Source organism: Salvelinus alpinus, chromosome 31 (genome assembly GCF_045679555.1).
Source record: "Salvelinus alpinus chromosome 31, SLU_Salpinus.1, whole genome shotgun sequence".
Lineage (NCBI taxonomy): Eukaryota > Metazoa > Chordata > Actinopteri > Salmoniformes > Salmonidae > Salvelinus > Salvelinus alpinus.
Window position 1 is genome coordinate 21216691 of NC_092116.1, and position 19671 is coordinate 21236361.

General features: G+C 45.6%; 1 protein-coding gene across 2 annotated transcripts; it reads left to right on the forward strand.

Annotated features, from left to right (window-relative positions):
• The first annotated feature begins 453 nt into the window (after positions 1-453).
• On the forward strand, positions 454-18545 carry LOC139561411 (protein mono-ADP-ribosyltransferase PARP14-like). 2 transcript variants are annotated; one of them, XR_011672125.1, is made up of 16 exons: positions 454-843; positions 5416-5537; positions 6006-8186; positions 8414-8650; positions 8771-8995; positions 9135-9201; positions 12637-12783; positions 12906-12965; positions 13552-13728; positions 13988-14126; positions 15220-15272; positions 15455-15763; positions 15966-16156; positions 16437-16573; positions 17036-17207; positions 17550-18545. XR_011672125.1 is itself a non-coding variant. In XM_071378476.1 (15 exons), the coding sequence occupies exons 1-15, from the start codon at positions 672-674 to the stop codon at positions 17834-17836; spliced, it is 4878 nt and encodes a 1625-aa protein (XP_071234577.1). In that variant the 5' UTR covers positions 470-671; the 3' UTR covers positions 17837-18545. The 2 variants fall into 2 exon arrangements, 1 of the variants encoding a protein (XP_071234577.1); XM_071378476.1 differs by having other exon boundaries at positions 470-843; positions 15455-16156.
• The last annotated feature ends 1126 nt before the right edge of the window (positions 18546-19671 follow it).

Here is a 19671-nt window from a genome sequence, read left to right on the forward strand (position 1 = left end):
TAATTTGTAGGCTAGTTTGTAGCAACCTCGTAATGGGTATAGGGAAAATGTGAGTATCATGTAGTAGCCTAAACCTATCAATGATACATGGAGCTGGGTGAATGGAATATGAATGAGTCATCCAATATACTGTGATATTATGTCCACTGAATACATGAAGAGTGGCATAGTTGGTTCCTATATAAGTCAAGTTTTTGGTCACGTTCGCGTGGGTCAAACAAAAACACCCTAATACAATAGAGCTATACACAATGCAGGTGATGGCTGGTAAAGAGCAACTGCAGAAACTTGCAGTCGACTGCAGTCAAAACTACATTACCTATGATCACATGATTTTTGTAAAGTTCATGCTGTCCACATTAGGCGCAAGTCTGACCATTTTTATCCCCATAATGCAACACACTTTGAAAGGCGGTGACCACTTGACAAAACTGATCCGCGTGAACGTGCCCGATGTCTATGTTGCCAAGTAGAATACAAAAAGGTGTGTTCCTTTTGCGAGAAGTGTGCTCGCGCGCTTCAGCCTACATTGATTGGCAAGTTCACCGGCAACAATAAACTGACGGTAGGCCTGATGATCGGTGAATGGTTGTCCTGTTCGAATGAAACTGATTTGAGATCATGTACAGTAGCTAATATAAGAAAGCGAATAGGCTACTTTAAGTTACAATATGGCAGTTTACAAATACCCCGTTTTCTTCGAGGTTCACAGTCTGGATCCAGCACAGAAAGAGAAGATAGAAAAGTACTTTCAGGTTCGCCGTAAATCTGGTGGTGGAGACTGCGGACTGATACACAATGTTGGTGACAACGTTTACAAGATCGCATTTATTGACCAAGCAGGTATGAAAATGTTGAAATTAGTATTTGAACTGTACTTGAAACTAAAGGTGAAACGTAAAAAAGTATCTTAAAATGTTTTCCTGTGGATAATTCTGGAACAGTTTCACTTTCACATTTAAATTGGCTACATCACAGACTCTGCTCACCCCATACATCTCTGTCATATCATAACCAATAGAAGTTAAAGGGATAGTTCACTCAAATTACAAATGTACATATTGGTTTCCATACCCTGTAAGCAGTCTATGGACAAGGTATGACCGCAATCCATGCTTTGGTTTAGTTTTCCTGGCACGGTATCCATAATGTTTTAGTATTTGTGGCACAAATCCCATTCAGGTCATGGGACCGATATTAACCAGTTGGTTTTATATTCACACATTCAGACATTCAACAGACATTAAACAGATATTCGCCAAAAGCCATTTAAAATTGTAAAAATCAATAACTCATTCATTGATTGTCACAGAAACATAAGAATAGATATGGTTAATTCTATAAATGTCTAGTATACTTATACCACATTTGCTTTGAATAAAAAATCCTGTTTTGATTTGATGGAAATACATAATCTTAAAAATGCAGTTTAAAGCTATATAAATCAATAACTAATTCAGCCTTTGTCACAGAATCATCAAACTAGATATGATTTATTCTATAAAAGTCTAGCACACTTTTACGACCTTTGTTTTGAATACAAATTCCAGTTTTGATTTGATAGAAATATATCAAATATATAAGATGCCATTAAAAGTGGTATAAATCAATAACTAATTCACCGTTTGTCACAAACATCAAACTAGGTATGATTGATTCTATAAATGTCTAGCATACTTTTATAACCTTTGTTTTGAGGAAAACTCCAGTATAATTAATAAAGTTTTCAAAGCGCTGGCAGTGCATTCAGACTTCTATCACCCGAAGCATGCACACAAGATGAAAATACATGCAAGCCATGCATGAAGTACTTGAAGAGTTTGTGCACCTGTATACATGGTTCTGTTCCTGCTTCAGGTGAGTCTGATGGCACCACCACCCATATAGCCTATAATGCCCATCTTAGGGTGTACCGGTACTTCAGATTAGCTCCATGACCATTTACTTATCCTCTGAGTATCACAGAAACTGCCATTTAGACGAAGGGAGTAGGAACCAGGTGCAGTTAGTGAGTTTAATAACAATGAACGATAACAAAACAAGAGAAGCATCTGACATGGAAACAAAAAAATACTACCTAATGACAAGAGTGCTATATAAAGGGTAAGTAATCAAGGGAGTAATGAAGTCCAGGTGTGACTGATAATGAGATGCAGGTGTGCGTTGCCAGGACCGGTGGTTAGTAGACCGGCGACATCGAGTGCTGGAGAGGGGGAGCAGGAGTAGATGTGGCAGTTCCCCCCGACACTCGGCTCCAGCCGCAGGACGACGCCGACCAGGAGGACAGCCCCGAGGGAGAGGAGCAGCCTGGTCTGGACACAAAGGTGGAATTCTCGGATGATGTTGGGATCTAGAATGTCGTCCATTGGAACCTAACACCACTCCTCTGGATTGTACCCCTCCCAGTCCACCAGGTACTGGAGCCGACCCCCATCCTAAGTCTAGGATGGATCTGACGGCATAGGCAGGGCTTCCCTCAATGTCTGGGGGGATGGGGGGGTCGTGGGGGACGGCATCAGCCAGGGGACCAGGAACCACTGGTCTGAGAAGGGTAACATGATTGTGAGTGCCTGAAGTTAGTGGGGAGTTGTAATCTGTAAATTACATTGTTGACCCTCCGGAGGACCTTGAACGGCCCCACAAACCAGGAACTCAGCTCCTTACAGGCCAGGTGGAGCGGGAGGATCCTGGCGGAGAGCCAGACGCGATCACCAGGATGGAACACGGTAGCCTCACTGCAGTGGCCATCCTCCTGCTCTTTCTGATGATGCGCTGGAGTCTCATGTGAGCATTGTTCCATACCTCTTCTGCGCGCCTGAACCACTTGTTTACCACAGGAGCTTCGGTCTGGCTCGGAGTCCATGGAGCCAGGGCTGGCTGATAACCCAGAACACACTGGAAGGGATTCAGCCCGGTGGAGGAGTGTCGCAATAAACTCTGGGTATATTCAGCCCAAGGAAGGAATCGGGCCAAATCCCCCTGCCGGTCCTGGCAGTGGCTCCTCAGGAACCTCCCCAGCCCCTGGTTCATCCTCTCCACCTGCTCGTTAGACTGACGCCGGTACCCAGAAGTGAGGCTGACCGTGACCCCCAGCTTCTCCATGAAAGCCTTCCATACACGTGATGTGAATTGGGGGCCACGATCTGAGACGATATCCTCCGGAAGGCCATATTGCCGGAAGACCTGCTGAAACAGTGCCTCAGCGACCTGGAGAGCATTAGGGCGACAAGAGAGAAGGATGAAATGGCATGATTTAGAGAATCTGTCCACTATCACCAACTTGGTGGTGAAACTATCAGAAGAGGGGAGATCAGTGACAAAGTCAATGGACAGATGAGACCAGGGACGCTGAGGCACGGGAAGGAGTTTCCCTACTGGAGCGTTCCAGGGGGATTTGGATTGGGCACATACAAAACAGGAGTTAACATAATGAGTTACGTCCTGCGCCAAGGTAAGCCACCAGTACTTTCCAGAGATGGACTGAATGGTGTGGGTGATACCTGGATGTCCAGCGACGACAGCTGTGTGCGCCCAGGTCAATAGCTGATCCCTTATCCCTGTGGGAACGAAGGTGCGCTCAGGAGGACAGGTGGCACATGGATATAATTTCTGTGGATTACCTTGACATTGGGACAGAACAGCCCACAACCTACTTCTGAGGTGTCCACCTACACCACAAAGGGCAGTGTAGAATCTGGATGTTTAAGCAACGGGGCGGAGGTGAAACAACCCTTCAGCAGGCGAAGGACAGCCAGACAGTGAAATTTATACTAGGAAAGGTTTGGCAGAAAGCGATGAGGATGGAATGCTCATGCCAAACCCAGGAGACGGATGATCACGTGGCTGTCCCTCTGCTCTTGTGGATCCCCGGTTAGAACGTACCGGACACCGTTGAAGCTGGTGCCCCTTCTGTCTGCAACAAGGACAGAGCCACAGCTGTCTACGACGGCGTCGCTTAGCTGCGGAGACGCGTGTTGCCCCCACCTCCATTGGTTCAGGCTCTGACTCAGAACGATCAACGGAGGAGGGAGAGCGGCGATGCGGGTTCCGACGCTCTCGAAGCATGTTTTCCAGACGGAGGACCATTGTGATAAGGGTGTCCAAGGATAGGTTATCATCTCGGCATGCTAAACTCCTTCTGGACCTCTTCTGAAGAGGTTGCAGAGCGCCAGCTCATTCCAGCCTCTGGATGCTGCCGCTGTCTGAAAGGTGAGCGCGTACTCTTCCGCGGTCTGGCCATCCTGCCGTAGTTGGAGTAGGCGCTCACCCCCCTCTCTACCCTCCGGTGGCTGGTCGAAGACCACCCTGAACAGAGCCATGAACCCCACATAGGAACCCAGCTTATCCTCTCTCTCCCAGACGGCCTTGTCCCACTCCAACGCTCGTCCTGTCAGCAGAGAAATAAATGTGGCAACCTTGGACCTCTCGGTGGTGGGGGCTCCCATCTGATGATGAAATAGAGGGAGCACTGGAGTAGGAAGCCACGGCATTCCCGTCATATTTGTCCAGGAAGGACAATCTGGCATTGCTGAACAGGACGGACAGCTGGATGGGCTGTGGTACTGGCTCGCTGGGTCGACTTGTGGTTGAGAATCCTCCGCTGTTTGGAGATGAAGCCTCTTGAGTAATGAAGAGGACCTCATCCATAGCCGTTCCCAAATGAGCCAGCTGGTCGAGGTGTTGACAAAGTAGGTGTCCCTGTTCAGCGACCATCTGGGAGATGTCTTGATTAACTGCTGCTTCCATTTGTGGAGGTAGTATTCTGTAACATAGATGCCGGGAGTCAGGAAGCAAGTGCAGTCAGTGAGTTTAATAACAACAAACATGGATCGATAACAAAACAAGGGAAGTGTCTCACATGGAATCACAAACAACAATACCTGATGACTGATAACAAAAGACTGTGATATAAAGGGTAAGTAATCAAGGGAGTAATGAAGTCCAGGTGTGACTCATAATGAGACGCAGGTGTGCTTGAAGATGGTTGCCAGGTGTGTGAAAAGGTGGGTTGCCAGGACCTGTGGTTACTAGACTGACGACGTTGAATGCCGGTGAGGGGGAGTGGGAGTAGACGTTACAGAAACACAACACTTTGAATGAATACCCACAAAATTCATACGTTTCTATTGATTAAATTGATCAAAATAACTGTTAAAAACATGCAAAACATACAAAAAACAGATGTGTGAAAATGTAAAAAAAATAAGCTTGTGTTACAAAAGGTTAATTAAATAAAACGTGTTACTGCTTGACAGACAGTGTCTCTATGCAATCATTACCAATTTGGGGTAAAAAATGACCCCATGTGGTGCTTTTAAGATAAAAATATGTTGGTGCTTTTAGTTGTTATTTTTATTACCACCACAACTATAACAACGACTACAACATCAACTCATGCCTCTGAAACTCTTTCAGTCCAGAAGAGGGTACTTCAGAAACCTAATCATGTGTTGGAGATGCCTGGAGGACCTCTCTCCCTCACTCTGAGAGACAGCCTGGAGACTCCACCCACAACAACCTCCCCAGTCAGCAGTCAGGTGAGGCCAGACTATACAGACACAACTACAGTATAGATTACAGGCTGAGTCACATAACCTGTTAGATACGACATTTATTTTCCATAATATGACGTCAATGCACTGTTGTTGTATTTACATCCCAGTAAACATAAAGTTTAGTCATATATCATGGATCTGTCTGTCAGGTAAGAACTTTATTATCCCTTCAAATGACGTCAAAATAATCTGATTTTATTGCATGTTTGATTTATGTGATATTATAATAAGTAACAATAATTTACAATATGAGGAATGACAAGAACATACATTTTAGCAAAACAAATCTCTACTAAACTAAATGGACAAATGCCAAACCAGTTGCTAGATTTATCAGATAATCCAGACACAGCTGTACAGTCAACCTACAATAATACATGTAGATAAAGACAGACATAATAATCATTAAGAGTGGAATTCCCTTCTTACACCTTTTTTCTCTGACTCTAGAGTCACCAGTCCCTCCCATTCCATCCCTCCGTCCCTGTCCAGACATCGCCACCTGGTGGCATAGAGCATGAACTCCATCTAGACTCCTACCTCCTGAGATACCTGAAGGAGAGCCCTGGGGCTGGAAGAGACCTGCAGCAGCAGCTGTCCTCTCTGGGCTGCTCTGTCCACCTCTACCCAGAGGACGGGAGGGCAGTGGTCAAAGATTCAGACCATCCTGGGTTATGTGGAGTCGGGGTTGGGGTGGATCCATGGAAGGTACAGGTAGAGAGACTGTTCAAACAGCTCCATGAGCGGTACAAATGCCACTATGAGGTAGACCCAGGTAAGCTCCAGACTCTGCTGCAGAGCAGTACCCTGGGTTCGGAGGATGTGAGGGTTTACTGCGAGGCAGGGGAAGGGTTTGCGGTGGTGGTTGGGGAGGGGCCCGAGGTCCAGGCCAAGCTGAAGGAGCTGGAGGCCTTCCAGTCTCAGGGTCTGAGCTCCGGGAAGCAGGAGAAGATCAGCACCACCTGTCGTCTGGGACAGGCCAAGCTCCGGCTTCTAGAGGAAGTTATAGAGAAGGATCTAGGTGAGGCTGTTCCAGGGGTGAGGGTGACGCGCAGTGACTCATCTCAGCTGGTGCTGGAGGGTTCAGCAAGTGAAGTCCGGACAGCCAGACAGTTAGTTACAGATAAGATCTCTCTGGTGCTGCAGCGGGTGGTGCCTGAGATGTCCCCCCACCTCCTGTCCTTCCTGAGGGATGAGTATGGGAGGCCTGGAAACCTGAGCAGTCTGCTGGGGTTGGGACTCCATGTGGAGGTAGAGTTGGGGGATACAGAGCTCCGTCTGTTCTCCCTCTCCTCTGGGAAACTGGATCAGGCTGAGAAGGATCTGCTGGGGGAGTTTGGGGAGGAGAAGATCGATGTGCCCAACTGTGGCACCCTGCCATCTGTACTGAAATCCAAGCTTGAGAAGAAGGTCAAGGAGATGAACCAGAGCAGACGCAGGGTGGTAGCCAGGTATGGTCCTGGGTGTAGAGTGCAGTTGCTGGGCCACGTGAAGGAGGTTCAGGAGCTGAGGGAGGAGATAGGGGCCTTTCTGATAGACCAGTCCAGTGTGGAGGAGACAGTGTGTCTCCCTTACCCGGAGATTGCTGACCACCTACCAGAACTGCTGGAGATGATTGGTGTGGAACACACAGGGGTGACCCTCTACCCCTCAGCCTCAGCCATACACCCCACTGTGGTGCTCTGTGGACCCTCTGTCCGGGTGGCCCAGGTTAGGGACAGGTTGGGTCCCGCTCTGGCCTCCTTGGTCCACCAGACTGTGACCATAGACCGGCCGGGGGCGCTACGCTACTTCCAGGGCCTGGGAAGAGAGTACCTGGGAGTGGTGGGCCGCTCTCAACACTGCCTCATCCAGCTGCACAACCACGGTGGTGTTGCCGGCGAAGCTAGCGCCGGACCAAGACTGGAGGAGATGGTCACAGCCACCAGCTATCGCCTTCAGCGGGGGCTGCAGGTTGTGGTGCGTCAAGGTGACATCACCAAGGAACGGGCGAATGCGCTGGTGAACGCAGCCAATGAGGACCTGGATCACGCTGGTGGCGTGGCTGCAGCTCTAAGCAGTGCGGGAGGGCCTGAGGTACAGCAGGCCAGCAGGGATCTGGTTAGGCAGATAGGGAGAGTACCCACAGGTACAGTGGTACAGACTACAGGAGGGAAGCTGCCTTGTAAGATGCTGCTGCACGCAGTGGGACCAGTAGGTGGCAGCGTAGGTGGGAATGAGCGTCTTTTGCTGGAGAAGACAGTAAAGGCAGCCCTGGATCTGGCAGAGACCCTGGAGCTAGAGACCTTGGCCATGCCCTGCATCAGCTCGGGGATATTCGGTGTTCCTCTGAAGGTGTGCTCTGAGGCCATAGTCTCTGCAGTGAGGGACTTTGGGAGGGAACAGCACATCCTTACCAAGGTCACTCTGATTGATGTGAGTGGAGAGGCAGTGAGAGCCATGCAGGAGGCCTGTGATAGGCTGTTACAGGGGAAGAGGGAGTTTCCTGGGTGGGAGGTAGAGTCCAGCACCACCACTACCACTACACATGCTCCTCAGAGAGACACCACTGCTGCCTCCGCCAGGGGACCAGCCGCTCCAGAGGTCTGTGTCCAGGTGGAGATCATCCAGGGAACCATAGAGAAGCAGCAGGTGAGAGAGAGACACTGACATGGCCACAGCCTTTATTCAACAACATTCTGTGAATTAGGTTGATTTACTGACTTAATGTTCCCTTTCTCTTTTACACTTTGTCTTCCTTTTTCTCTTACCCTTTTACTTCATTTCTTTATCTCTCCCCCCTTTCTCTGTTTGTCTGTCTGTCTCTCTGTCCCTTTGTCTGTCCCTCTGTCTGTCTCTTTGTCTGTCTTTCTCTGAAGGTTGATGCCCTGGTGTCCCCCATGGTTGGTAGTGAGCCTCTATCCTCCCGAGTGGGTAATGTCTTGTCGGAGGCAGCTGGACCAGGGCTGATGACAGCATTTCAGAGGGAATTAGGGGGACGGACTGCACCTGGTGACAACGTCCTGGTGGAGGGACTGTCTGGTCTCAGCTCTGGCCGTGTCTTCTTCCTCAGCTGTGCACACTGGGACAACAACCTCCACGGACCAGCAGTACAGGTGTGTCCCCTCGTGCGTGTCCCTGTGTCCGTGTGTGTGTGTGCATGTGTGAGTGTGTCTTCACTTGGAAGTTGTGACCTTTGAACCACCATTAACCCAGCACCTCTGGTCCTCTCTCAGGCTCTGAGGCAAGGTGTGAGGAGAGTTCTAGCCTCTTGTGAGATCCGGGGATTCTGTTCTGTTGCCTTCCCTGTAGTTGGAACTGGTGTGGTTCTCCAGTTTCCTCACAACGTGGTAACGCAGGTTCTGCTAGAAGAGGTCCGTAGGTATGAACAGAATCGAGCGAGCAGAACCCCATTCCTTGTCCGCATTGTCGTCCATCCCAATGACAGAGATTCTACCAAGGTGAAAAGAGACTTTTAAAGAAGGGCGCTTCTCTTGACTTCAATGGATGTTTCATGCAAAATAAAAACTCAAGTTACTGTTTAACACAGTTCATCACTGGTTGCCCTTGACCTGTGGTTGTATTCTGTTTTACTTCCAGGCTTTCCAGACTTCCCAGAGTGCTTTGCATGTCAGAGGGTTTGTAATGGATGCTTCTCCAGATCAGAGTGAGTTAAGGAAACTATTCCTGTCATATTTACAAATACACCTCTGCTGTCTTCCACCAGGATCTCAGCGATCACTGCCTCATTGCCTGCGTCTGTAATGGGTCTGTGGTCAAACGACCACCCCTCATCACTGTTAAACGCTCCCTAAAATACTTCAGCGAGCAGGCCTTTCTAATCGACCTGGCCCGGGTATCCTGGAAGGATATTGACCTCCTCCCGTCAGTAGAGGATGCCTGGTTGTTCTTTAAAAGTGCTTTCCTCACCATCTTAAATAAGCATGCCCCATTCAAAAAATGTAGAACTAAGAACAGATATGTTCCCTGTGGCGTACTGCATTAGCATCGAATAGCCCCCGCGATATGCAACTTTTCAGGGAAGTCAGGAACCAATATACAGTCAGCTAGGAAAGCAAAGGCTAGCTTTTTCAAACAGAAATTTTAATCCTGTAGCACTAATTCCAAAAAGTTTTGGGACACTCTAAAGTCCATGGAGAATAAGAGCACCTCCTCCCAGCTGCCCACTCCACTGAGGCTAGGAAACACTGTCACCACCGATAAATCCACGATAATCTAGAATTTCAATAAGCATTTTTCTACGGCTAGCCATGCTTTTCACCTGGCTAACCCTACCCTGGCCAACAGCTCTGCACCCCCCGCAGCGATTTGCCCAAGCCCCCCCATTTCTCCTTCACTCAAATCCAGATAGCTGATGTTCTGAAAGAGATGCAAAATCTGGACCAACATGCTTTATTGCTGGCAAAAGTGTACATAACCAGAGGTAATTAAACTGTTCTGTGTTCTTTTAATTAATGCATGTGAGACAGGTTCCATGTACAACAAGACAGGCAGAGAGGAAGAGAGAAAAGAACACAGAACAGTTTAATTACCTCTGGTTATGGACACTTTTGCCAGCAATAAAGTTTCCACGGCCTGTTCCTCGGACAGTAAACATCTGACAATATCAACATTTTCAGCCCCTTGATCAGCTCGCTCTCTGAATGTAAAGAAAACAGATTATTTTTTATAGATATGAAAATAATAACTGAGATATGACCATTCAAACTAAAGCAGCAGGTGTCATTTTTAGGATACGTAAATACAGACCAGTGCTGCTTACCTGAGATGCCATCTTCGTAGGTGTCTGCTTTGATGCACTAAATGCACTAAAATAAGGCCTGTTTTTTCGCGATTACTTCAAAACGACAGCAAGCAGCTGGGAAATAAGGTCATGTTATGAAACTGGGCTCCACGGCGGATGCAATGAACTAGTTTTTATCAGAAAAGAACGTTGTTAAAAATGTTATGTGTCCAGTGTCGTGGTAATTTCCTGTATTACTAAATGGAAAGAGTTTACAAACCACACACAAGTCAGAGTTATTTTTTAAACTCCATCTTTAATTATATGAGCTTCACCATAGCCCTTTCACTCTCAGATCAATTCAGTGTCTATAAATGAATTTTCTGAGAGTGCTTCCAAAATAAATCTCAGTATCTTTTATAGCCAAGATACACCCCTCTCAACTCACATGACGAACCACAGATCTTAGAAACTTCACAAAGGGCCTTTCACTTGAAAGAGGAGTATCCCATAGCCAGATAGCATTAGCTATCGTTCAGTTTGGTCTCTTAGACGAGGTTCTACTTCTCGTTCTTGGTACTTCATATGACCAAAACATTACCTCATCCAATGGCATATATCAAATGTCAATTCTAGATACACCCATCTCAAATACACCCCACCCTTGGACAAGCTCCCTGAGGGGAGTGAGCCTCTAGGTCATATACTATGAAAGATACATTTCAACATACTCCTCCCCCCCAATGGGAAAAGGAGGGAATGACTGGAGTACAGACATAGTGGAGCCCTTCACATGGTTTCACAGATATATTCATTATGAAGACAATGTTCAAACCTGACTTCTCCCTTTCTGATATTCTGCCTATTACCAGACATGTAAAAGACAAGCCTGACCTCTCCCCTCTCTGGGCCCCAAGTGACTTTTCCCTAGAGGAGAAAGGAAAATGCAACTGCCAACAGTATAGTCCAAAAGACATTCTAATGACAAGTATAAGATAAATAAAACATCTTATTTATCTATGTTACCTAACTAATTCTGATTCAGCTACGACACCAGCCAACTACGATTTCAGAGCACTCTAAGTCTGAGTGTACCAGAGCGCAGAATAATTACTTTACTAGCGCTCAATACCTGTTGAATATGGCCGTGGTCAGTAAACGTCAGAAAAAAAGCGCAATTAAATTGTTTCCAGCAGCACATTTACAGTCACCAACACTCTGGTTAACACGAAAACTGCCTTACCAGCTCTGCTAGGGTGAGTAAAATGGTCAGTGGTCTCATTTGTGTCTGGAAGTAGCTAGCTAACGTTAGCTTGGGTGCTTGACTGTCGTTATAAGGCCAGAATGCTCAAATCAACCCTACTCCTCGGCCCGAACGTCCAGTGTGCCCTCCGAGAGTGAAACGGTCTGAATTTACAAACACAATTTTTCTCTGAAAAAATGAATTAAGCCAAATTTCTTAAAATCAATCCCATATACTATGTTATTACAAAAAAGCTTTTAAATTCTCTGGTAATGCCAATACGGAATACTATCAAATGCTTCTCAAAGATGCCCACTGGTGGTAAAACTAGCAATAACTTGCAGTAACAGAAGAATTAATTAAATGACGTGCCACAGAATGCTGCAGCAGCACGCAGGGTGTGCCGCAGTATGACGCAACTTTTAAAGGAGGAACCTCTGTACATGGAGGATATTTTTGCAGAATTCTGCATGCAGTCTCAATTTAGTATTTGTCCCATTTTGTGAATTATTGGTTGGTGAGCGGGCCCCAGACCTCACAACCATAAAGGGCAATGGATTCTATAACTGATAAGTATTTTTAGCCAGATCCTAATTGGTATGTCGGCTTTTATGTTCCTTTTGATGGCATAGAAAGCCCTTCTTGTCTTGTCTCTCAGCTCGTTCACAGCTTTGTGGAAGTTACCTGTGGCGCTGATGTTTAGGCCAAGATATGTATCGTTTTTGTGTGCTCTAGGGCAACAGTGTCTAGATGGAATTTGTATTTGTGGTCCTGGCCTTTTTTGGAACACCATTATTTTTGTCTTACTGAGATTTACTGTCAGGGCCCAGGTCTGACGGAATCTGTGCAGAAGATCTAGGTGCTGTTGTAGGCCCTCCTTGGTTGGGACAGAAGCACCAGATCCTCAGCAAACAGTAGACAATTGACTTCAGATTCTAGTACTGTAGGATGAGGCCGGGTGCTGCAGACTGTTCTAGTGCCCTCGCCAATTCGTTGATATATATGTTGAAGATGATTGGGCTTAAGTTGCGTCCCTGTCTCACCCAACGGCCCTGTGGAAAGAAATGTGTGTTTTTTGTCAATTGTTTGTCAATCTCTCTCTCTCGCGCGCTCAGCCTCCTTCTATCGCCACGTCTCAACCACTCAGGACGAGGTCTCTGCCACGCTGGGCAGTGTCAAGCTACAGCTGGTCTTTGGCGACATCATCCGTGAGACCACTGATGTCATCGTCAACACCACAGACTTCTCAGCCAACCATTCAGGTAGCACTAGTTATCATTGTCCTCCAATGTGCTTTTGATTAGTCATCACTGTGTGTGTAGGTATGTGTGTGTTTGTTTGTTTTGTTCTACGTGTCCCCTCACGTCCCATTATCTTCCTCTAGGTGTCTCCAAAGCTATTCTGACTGCTGCGGGTTCCACAGTCCAAGCAGAGTTAGCGCAAGGTTGGTTTTACAGCGTTCTAATACACAATCCTATTAACACAATCACAAACTCAGAGCAATCCATTCACACAAGTCAGAAAGTAATCATTTGACGAAGTCAAATCTTTTTCCACTAAGACGTAGAGACATTGAAGGATTACTTCACAGATCACTTTATCAGCTTATTCTTCACTTATTAATGGAGGCTGGTGGGAGGAGCTATAGGAGGACGGGCTCATTGTAATGGCTGGAATGGAATAAATGGAACCCAGTCAAACACATCAAACGTATGGAAACCACATGTTTGACTCCGTTCCCTTGATTCAATTCCAGCCATTACAATGAGCCCTTCCTCCTGTAGCCCCTCCTACCAGCCTCCACTGTCACTCATATGTCTATAATTGAACACTAAGTGCCTACCAGTGGATGCTGCTTAGAGGAGGACGGCGCATAATAATGTCTGGAATGGAGTCAATGGAATGGCATCAATCACATCAAAGACATGGTTTCCATGTGGTTGATACCATCCCATTGACTCCATTCCAGACATTATTATGAGCTGTCCTCCCCTCAGCAGCCTCCATATCTTTATTTTTCTCTCCATCAGTGGGTGTGCCAGGAGACTTGATGTGCACCACGGGGCCCGGTGCACTGGGCTGCAAGGAGATCGTTCACGTCAGCTTTAAATGCGACACACAGAGGATCAGCAAGGTCTGCGGGAAGATACTGAAACAGTGTGAGAGAAAGGGCTACCGCTCTGCAGCCTTCCCTGCAGTCAACACTGGTATGTACAGTATGTCTCATTTTGTGTGAAATGTAATACCGACTCCCTTAATTTGCTCTTGTATCAACCCTCTGCCATACCAATTTGTGTTCAATATTTTTATTGTGCTCAGTTGTTAGTTTTACATTTCGTTGGACACAATTTAGTTAATGTCAAAACAAATACTGATGAAGTTCATTAGTGACAGCAGCATCTATATTCTGTAATATACTGGTTAGATTATATTCTAGACATTAAAAAACACTTATTTCCTGTCCAGGTGCTGCTCGAGCAGACTCTGGCTCTGTGTGTAAGGCCATGTTGGACGGCATGGCGTCAAGTGTGAGGGATTTGTCCCCCAACATCCTCTCTGTCATCCGCATTGTCGTGCTGCAGAGACCCGTCTTCCAGGCATTCAAGTCAGTCTCCATTTTAATTGTCTGAAATGTTGGGGCTTCCCAACCCTGTTCCTGAAGAGCTAGGCTACAGTCCAAACACGTTCATTTTACCCCCATCAGCCCTCGCGCTAGCCACTTTCCCTCGTCGAAACCGGATGCAGTTTGATTGTCATCTTAAGTGGAGGTCCAGTTGACAAACGTTGTCCCCTCGGGCCTCGATTTAGCTGCAGGGAGCGAGTGAAGAACTTGGATCACTTGTCTGGTTGATATGACCCACAATTCAATTCAAAATGTAGTCCCGTGTCAAACTTCAGTGGTTGCAAAGTGTCCAATTTTATCAACGCGGCTGCATTTTCGGGATGTGAGACAAAATTATGATGCAAAAATAATTTATAGATTACATTGATTTTAGCATTGGCAAATGGGAATTACGATCAAATTGGCTTAGTCTCGTAGTGAGGAGCATATAAAACATAGCTAGCTTCATAAACATATTTTGGGGAATTTATTGAAATAAATTACCAAACTATAAAACTAGCTAGCCAGCTATGGGTAACTGTAGCTAGCTACCTGATAAAACTGCTAGCTAGCTACGTTATCTTGCTAGGTACATTAATAGCTTTAGGTTGGTCGTTTTTTAAGCTGAACTTCAAGATTTCTACCAAGGACGTCGCGCCTCCGATCATCACTCTCCCTCGCTTGGGCAAGGGACATTTAAGGTACACTCGGATGTGACGATGTAAAATGTCATTCAAGGTCTGAGGGTTTAGGGCCGAGGGCTCTCTACTTTGCGTTTGGACTGCACGCCCTACCATGCTGTAGGTTTAGAGTGGAACCCTTATGTAGCACACCTGATTCTAATAATTAGCTGGTTGATAAGCTGAATCAGGTTAGTTACAACTGGGGTTGGAGGGAAAAACTTACAGAGGGTAGCTCTCCAGGAACAGGGTTGGGCAACCCTGGTTTAAATGGTATGGTAAGTTTGTTTGTAGTTTGCTTCTCTTATAGAATGAGTTTTGTTATCTAATCAGAGGTTATTTACGAGTTTTAGTTATGATATCTGGATGTTAAGCTTTGGACAGGACATTTTATTTATGTTTTTGTTTGTTTACAGGTCAGAGCTGGAGAGCCGACTGGGAGCTATCGCTCCAATCCCAACACTGAAAGGTATGTGTGTTTGTGTGTATACTTGTGTATGTACAAATTATCTTTATATTGTTGGGTCTGTAGATATAACTTGGGCCCAGAGTTTTACCAGGTGATGCTTTGATGACAGGGAAAACTTTGCATCCTAGTTATAAAATGTGACTTTACACTCTGTCTTAACTGTCCTCTCTTTGTCTCCTCAGAGAGAGCCCAACAGATACTGAAGAAGAAACTGAGGATCGGCTTTTCCTCCCCCTCGCATGGCTCCCTTCCCCCTCCTCATGCCCTCCCAGGCCTCACCATCACCCCCTGGAGACCGCCCCCGGTGGTGCTGAGCGTGGTGGGGCGCGGGGCGGACGCCATCAGGGGGGCCAGGCGGGAGATGGAGGCCATCTTGCAGAACCAGCTGACTCAGAGAGATGTGAAGGGAGAGGACCTGTGCATGCTGGGAGAGGTGGAGCTGCAGGCCGTGCAGAAGAATGCCAAGGTCCTGGGAGTGAGCCTGGAACTAGGTAGAGTTCAGAGAGCAGGAGGGGTGGAAGCTGGGGCTGGAGCTGCGGCTGGAGAGGTGTTTTATGTTCTCCAAGGCCTGAAGGAGGACGTTCTGAGCGTGCGCGAGGTGCTGGACAGTGCGCTCAGTGGCGCCCTCCGTAGGGAGCTGCAAGAGAGAAATGAGGCACTAATGGCCCTCAGTGTCCAGTGGTCTATGTGCAGGCATGGTGACGTTTGGGAGGAGCTGGGGATGCATGACAACTACCATCTGGAGCAGGCACACCTAAGAGGAGATGTCTCAGCAGAGCTGGATGTCCCAGATGGGAGCAAAGTCAGGGTGAACCTGAAGAACAATGTGGCCACTGACTGGAGAACGGGTTGCACCTATAAGATGAAGCGAGAGGAGAGTGCAAGTACGGATTGATTTGTTTTATTTTCAGTTTTAGAATTTCTGACATAGTTTTATTATGTGTTATATTTTGGTCAGATAGCGGATGCTTTTATCCAGAGCGACTTTACAGTCAGACATTGATTTGCAGTTAACACTAACCCTTCAATCCATTATGCCATCAGTCTGATGACCCCTAGCCACTATTGATTTCACTGTTATCTTTAAAACCCGTTTAACATTTTAAACATCCTCTGATAGTCCTGTTCATGCCGTAAACTCCACTTATAGTCCTGTGTTTTTAGAATTGCCATCGTACTGGGATGATATGGCCGCTGGTGAAACGCGGAAGAGAGTGCTGCTCTTGCCTACCTCGTCAGAGTACCAGGCGGTGGCACAGGGATTCCAAAGCACCACGGCAACACAAGTCACCATCCACAAAGTAACAGACCAACAACCTGACACGCCACAACCTGACACACAACCAGCTGCTTATTATGATTATACTGTATCTGATAGTATAGAAAATTCAAATACCAATACATTACTGTTGTACAGTATTGTATGGTACTCTGAACAAAAATATAAACGCAACATGTAAAGTGTTGGTCCCATGGTTCATGAGCTGAAATAAAAGATCCCAGAAACGGGTTTTCTGATCCACGCCCCTACTTTTTTTAAGGTATCTGTGACCAACAGATGCATATCTGTATTCCCAGTCATGTGAAATCCATAGATTAGGGCCTAATGAATTTATTTCAATTGACTGATTTTGTCATATGAACTTTAACTGAGTAAAATCTTTGAAATGGTTGTGTTTTATATTTTTGTTCAGTGTAAATACCAATACTGTAGTTGTGTTTTAAGGTGTTGGTTTGTTCTTGAAACGTTGTCTCTTTTTCAGATCGAGCGTGTGCAGAATGTATTTCTGTGGCAGGCGTACACATTGTGTGAGCAGCGCATCCGGGCCAAGAACGGAGCAGCGGAGGTAGGGGTAAGGAAACTCTACCACGGGACGGCAGCAACAACCTGTGACGCCATTGAAAGTAATGGATTCAACAGGAGCTATGCTAATAGTAAGGGCTATTACAATGCTATTACAATGCTATTACATGCTATTAGAATTCTATACATGCTATTACACTGCTATTACAATGCTATTACAATGCTATTACAATGCTATTACAATGCTATACATGCTATTACAATGCTATACATGCTATTACAACGCTATACATGCTATTACAATGCTATTACAATGCTATTACAATGCTATTACAATGCTATACATGCTATTACACGCTATTACAATGCTATTACACGCTATTCCAATGCCGTCATTTACTTTGACTTACTTTAATTTGTATTAATTCATTCTCCGCTTCATCCATTTCCTCCACTCTGTCTTCTTCTTTTAGTTACAGCACATGGAGTGGGTGTGTATTTTGCTGTGGACGCCAGCTATTCAACCAATCCCAGATATACCCCTCCTGATGGTTCTGGGCACAGGCGTATGTACGTTGCACGTGTTCTGACCGGGCGCTATACCCTGGGTGACCGCTCCATGAAGTTCACCCCTCGTCGCTCCCCCACAGATTCCGCTGACTGCTATGACAGTCTAGTGGACAACCTGCAGAGACCCAGCATGTTTGTCATCTTCCACGACGACCAAGCGTACCCAGAGTACCTCATCACCTTCATATGATAGTGGGCCTATATAATGAATTAGAAACCATTCGTAATCATTTATACGCATTTTTGTTTTACATGCATGAACGCATTTAAATGTTTTTGAGTATGATTCTCACTTCTATCATTATAATCAGCTGTCATAATCATTCTCATCACTATATCTATGTATCATAATGATTGTCACATTGCATGTGTTCTGCTGCAGGACCTAAAGCAGTACATAATCTGCAGAGGTTAATCACTAAAGTGGTAAAAAAAAAATAAGAGATTTAAGTGAGATTTATTTGTGTCTTTGATTTGGTACTATACTATATGTCAGATAGCTGTACTGTGAATGAGAATATATGATTGTGTTTTTGTGGAGTTAGCACATTGACGTTTATTGTCATGAGTCTTTCCCTGGAGGCAGAACTGGGCGACAGTGAGCGGTTTCGCTAGATGGTTCAGCTGCAAAGTCATAATTTGAAGGTTAGGGTTAAGCATTAGGTTTAGCAGTGTGGTTAGGTTAGGATAAGGTTTAAATTTGATTTTATTACTTTTTGGCTGAGCTAGCTAGTGACCACTCTGCAGAGCTGCCTTCAGTACATGAGTCATCTCAATAAAAGGCAACCTGCACGCAGTTAGTTACATGTACAGAAATCCTGACTATTTGTTTCAATAAAATTAAATGTATTCTTTTTTATAAAAAATCTCAATTATTATATCTAATGAGAACAAATACAGGATGTCCCTCTTGCGTTTCTACAAGCACACACTTACTATATGCTATGTCAAAACTGTAAGATATATGTGATTGACCAGAAAAAAATATTGAACATTTCTAGCATATTTCATCATCTTTTCCTCATGTGGGAAAGAGCAGGAAACCGTTAAATGAGGAGTAGTGATTTCCATTGTCAGATATCCGACGTCCATGTCTCCAGAGAGCAACATACACCTGCTCTCCCACTTGTAGCAGGAAGGTTGCGCTATTGGATGACGACTCAGAGGAACCCCCTTCTTTCTCATCATACACAGAGACCATTACCTGTCCATTACGACGTAAGCTTGCCCCTGTCATTGTACTCCCTCCCCAGTCGAAAGCTGTGAAGGTGAAATGGTAGAGTCCTCTCACTGGTGCTGTAAAGATGCCTACAATCAGAAGAAAAATATTAATTATTCAGCATTATTGTTAATTTACTGTATAAGAAGTAAGAACATGTAACGTACAGTAATAGCTACACACAGCATACTAACTAACGTAAGCATGAGCATTGTGTGTAAAAATGTGAATACATTGTTTTGACATTGAGGGAAATACCTGTGGTTGGATTGTAGGCATTTCCAACATTTGATAGAACACGCTGGAAGACCAGAGTGATTTCATTGCTGACAGGTCCAATGGTTCCAGAAATTCCTAAAGTAGCTGAGAATGCCACCTGGGGCCTGTCTAGGATTTAAGATGACATGACAGCATTAGTTTTACTGTTACATTTTGATCATTTACAATAATTACTGTTCAGTTTACGATAACACAACTTGATTGGCACAACAACATAACAAAAATTGGATCAAAATGACTTTAAGTACACTTATAACACACTAAAACAATGAACAATTGGAATACTTTTAAGTTACTCAATGACTATGCACTAATGCCTCTCAGTGAACCATACATCATACTCTTTACCTTCATTGAATCTCTTCAGTTCATTCACTGTGGCGTTTAACGACCTAACTTGGCTCTCACTGGCTTCCAGCCTGTTTCTCATGCCTTCCAATGACCTAACGGTTGCTCCCAGTCTCTCCTCCATTGCCCCCAGTTCTCACATCACAGTGTGGATGGTAGGCTCACATCCTGATTGGGTT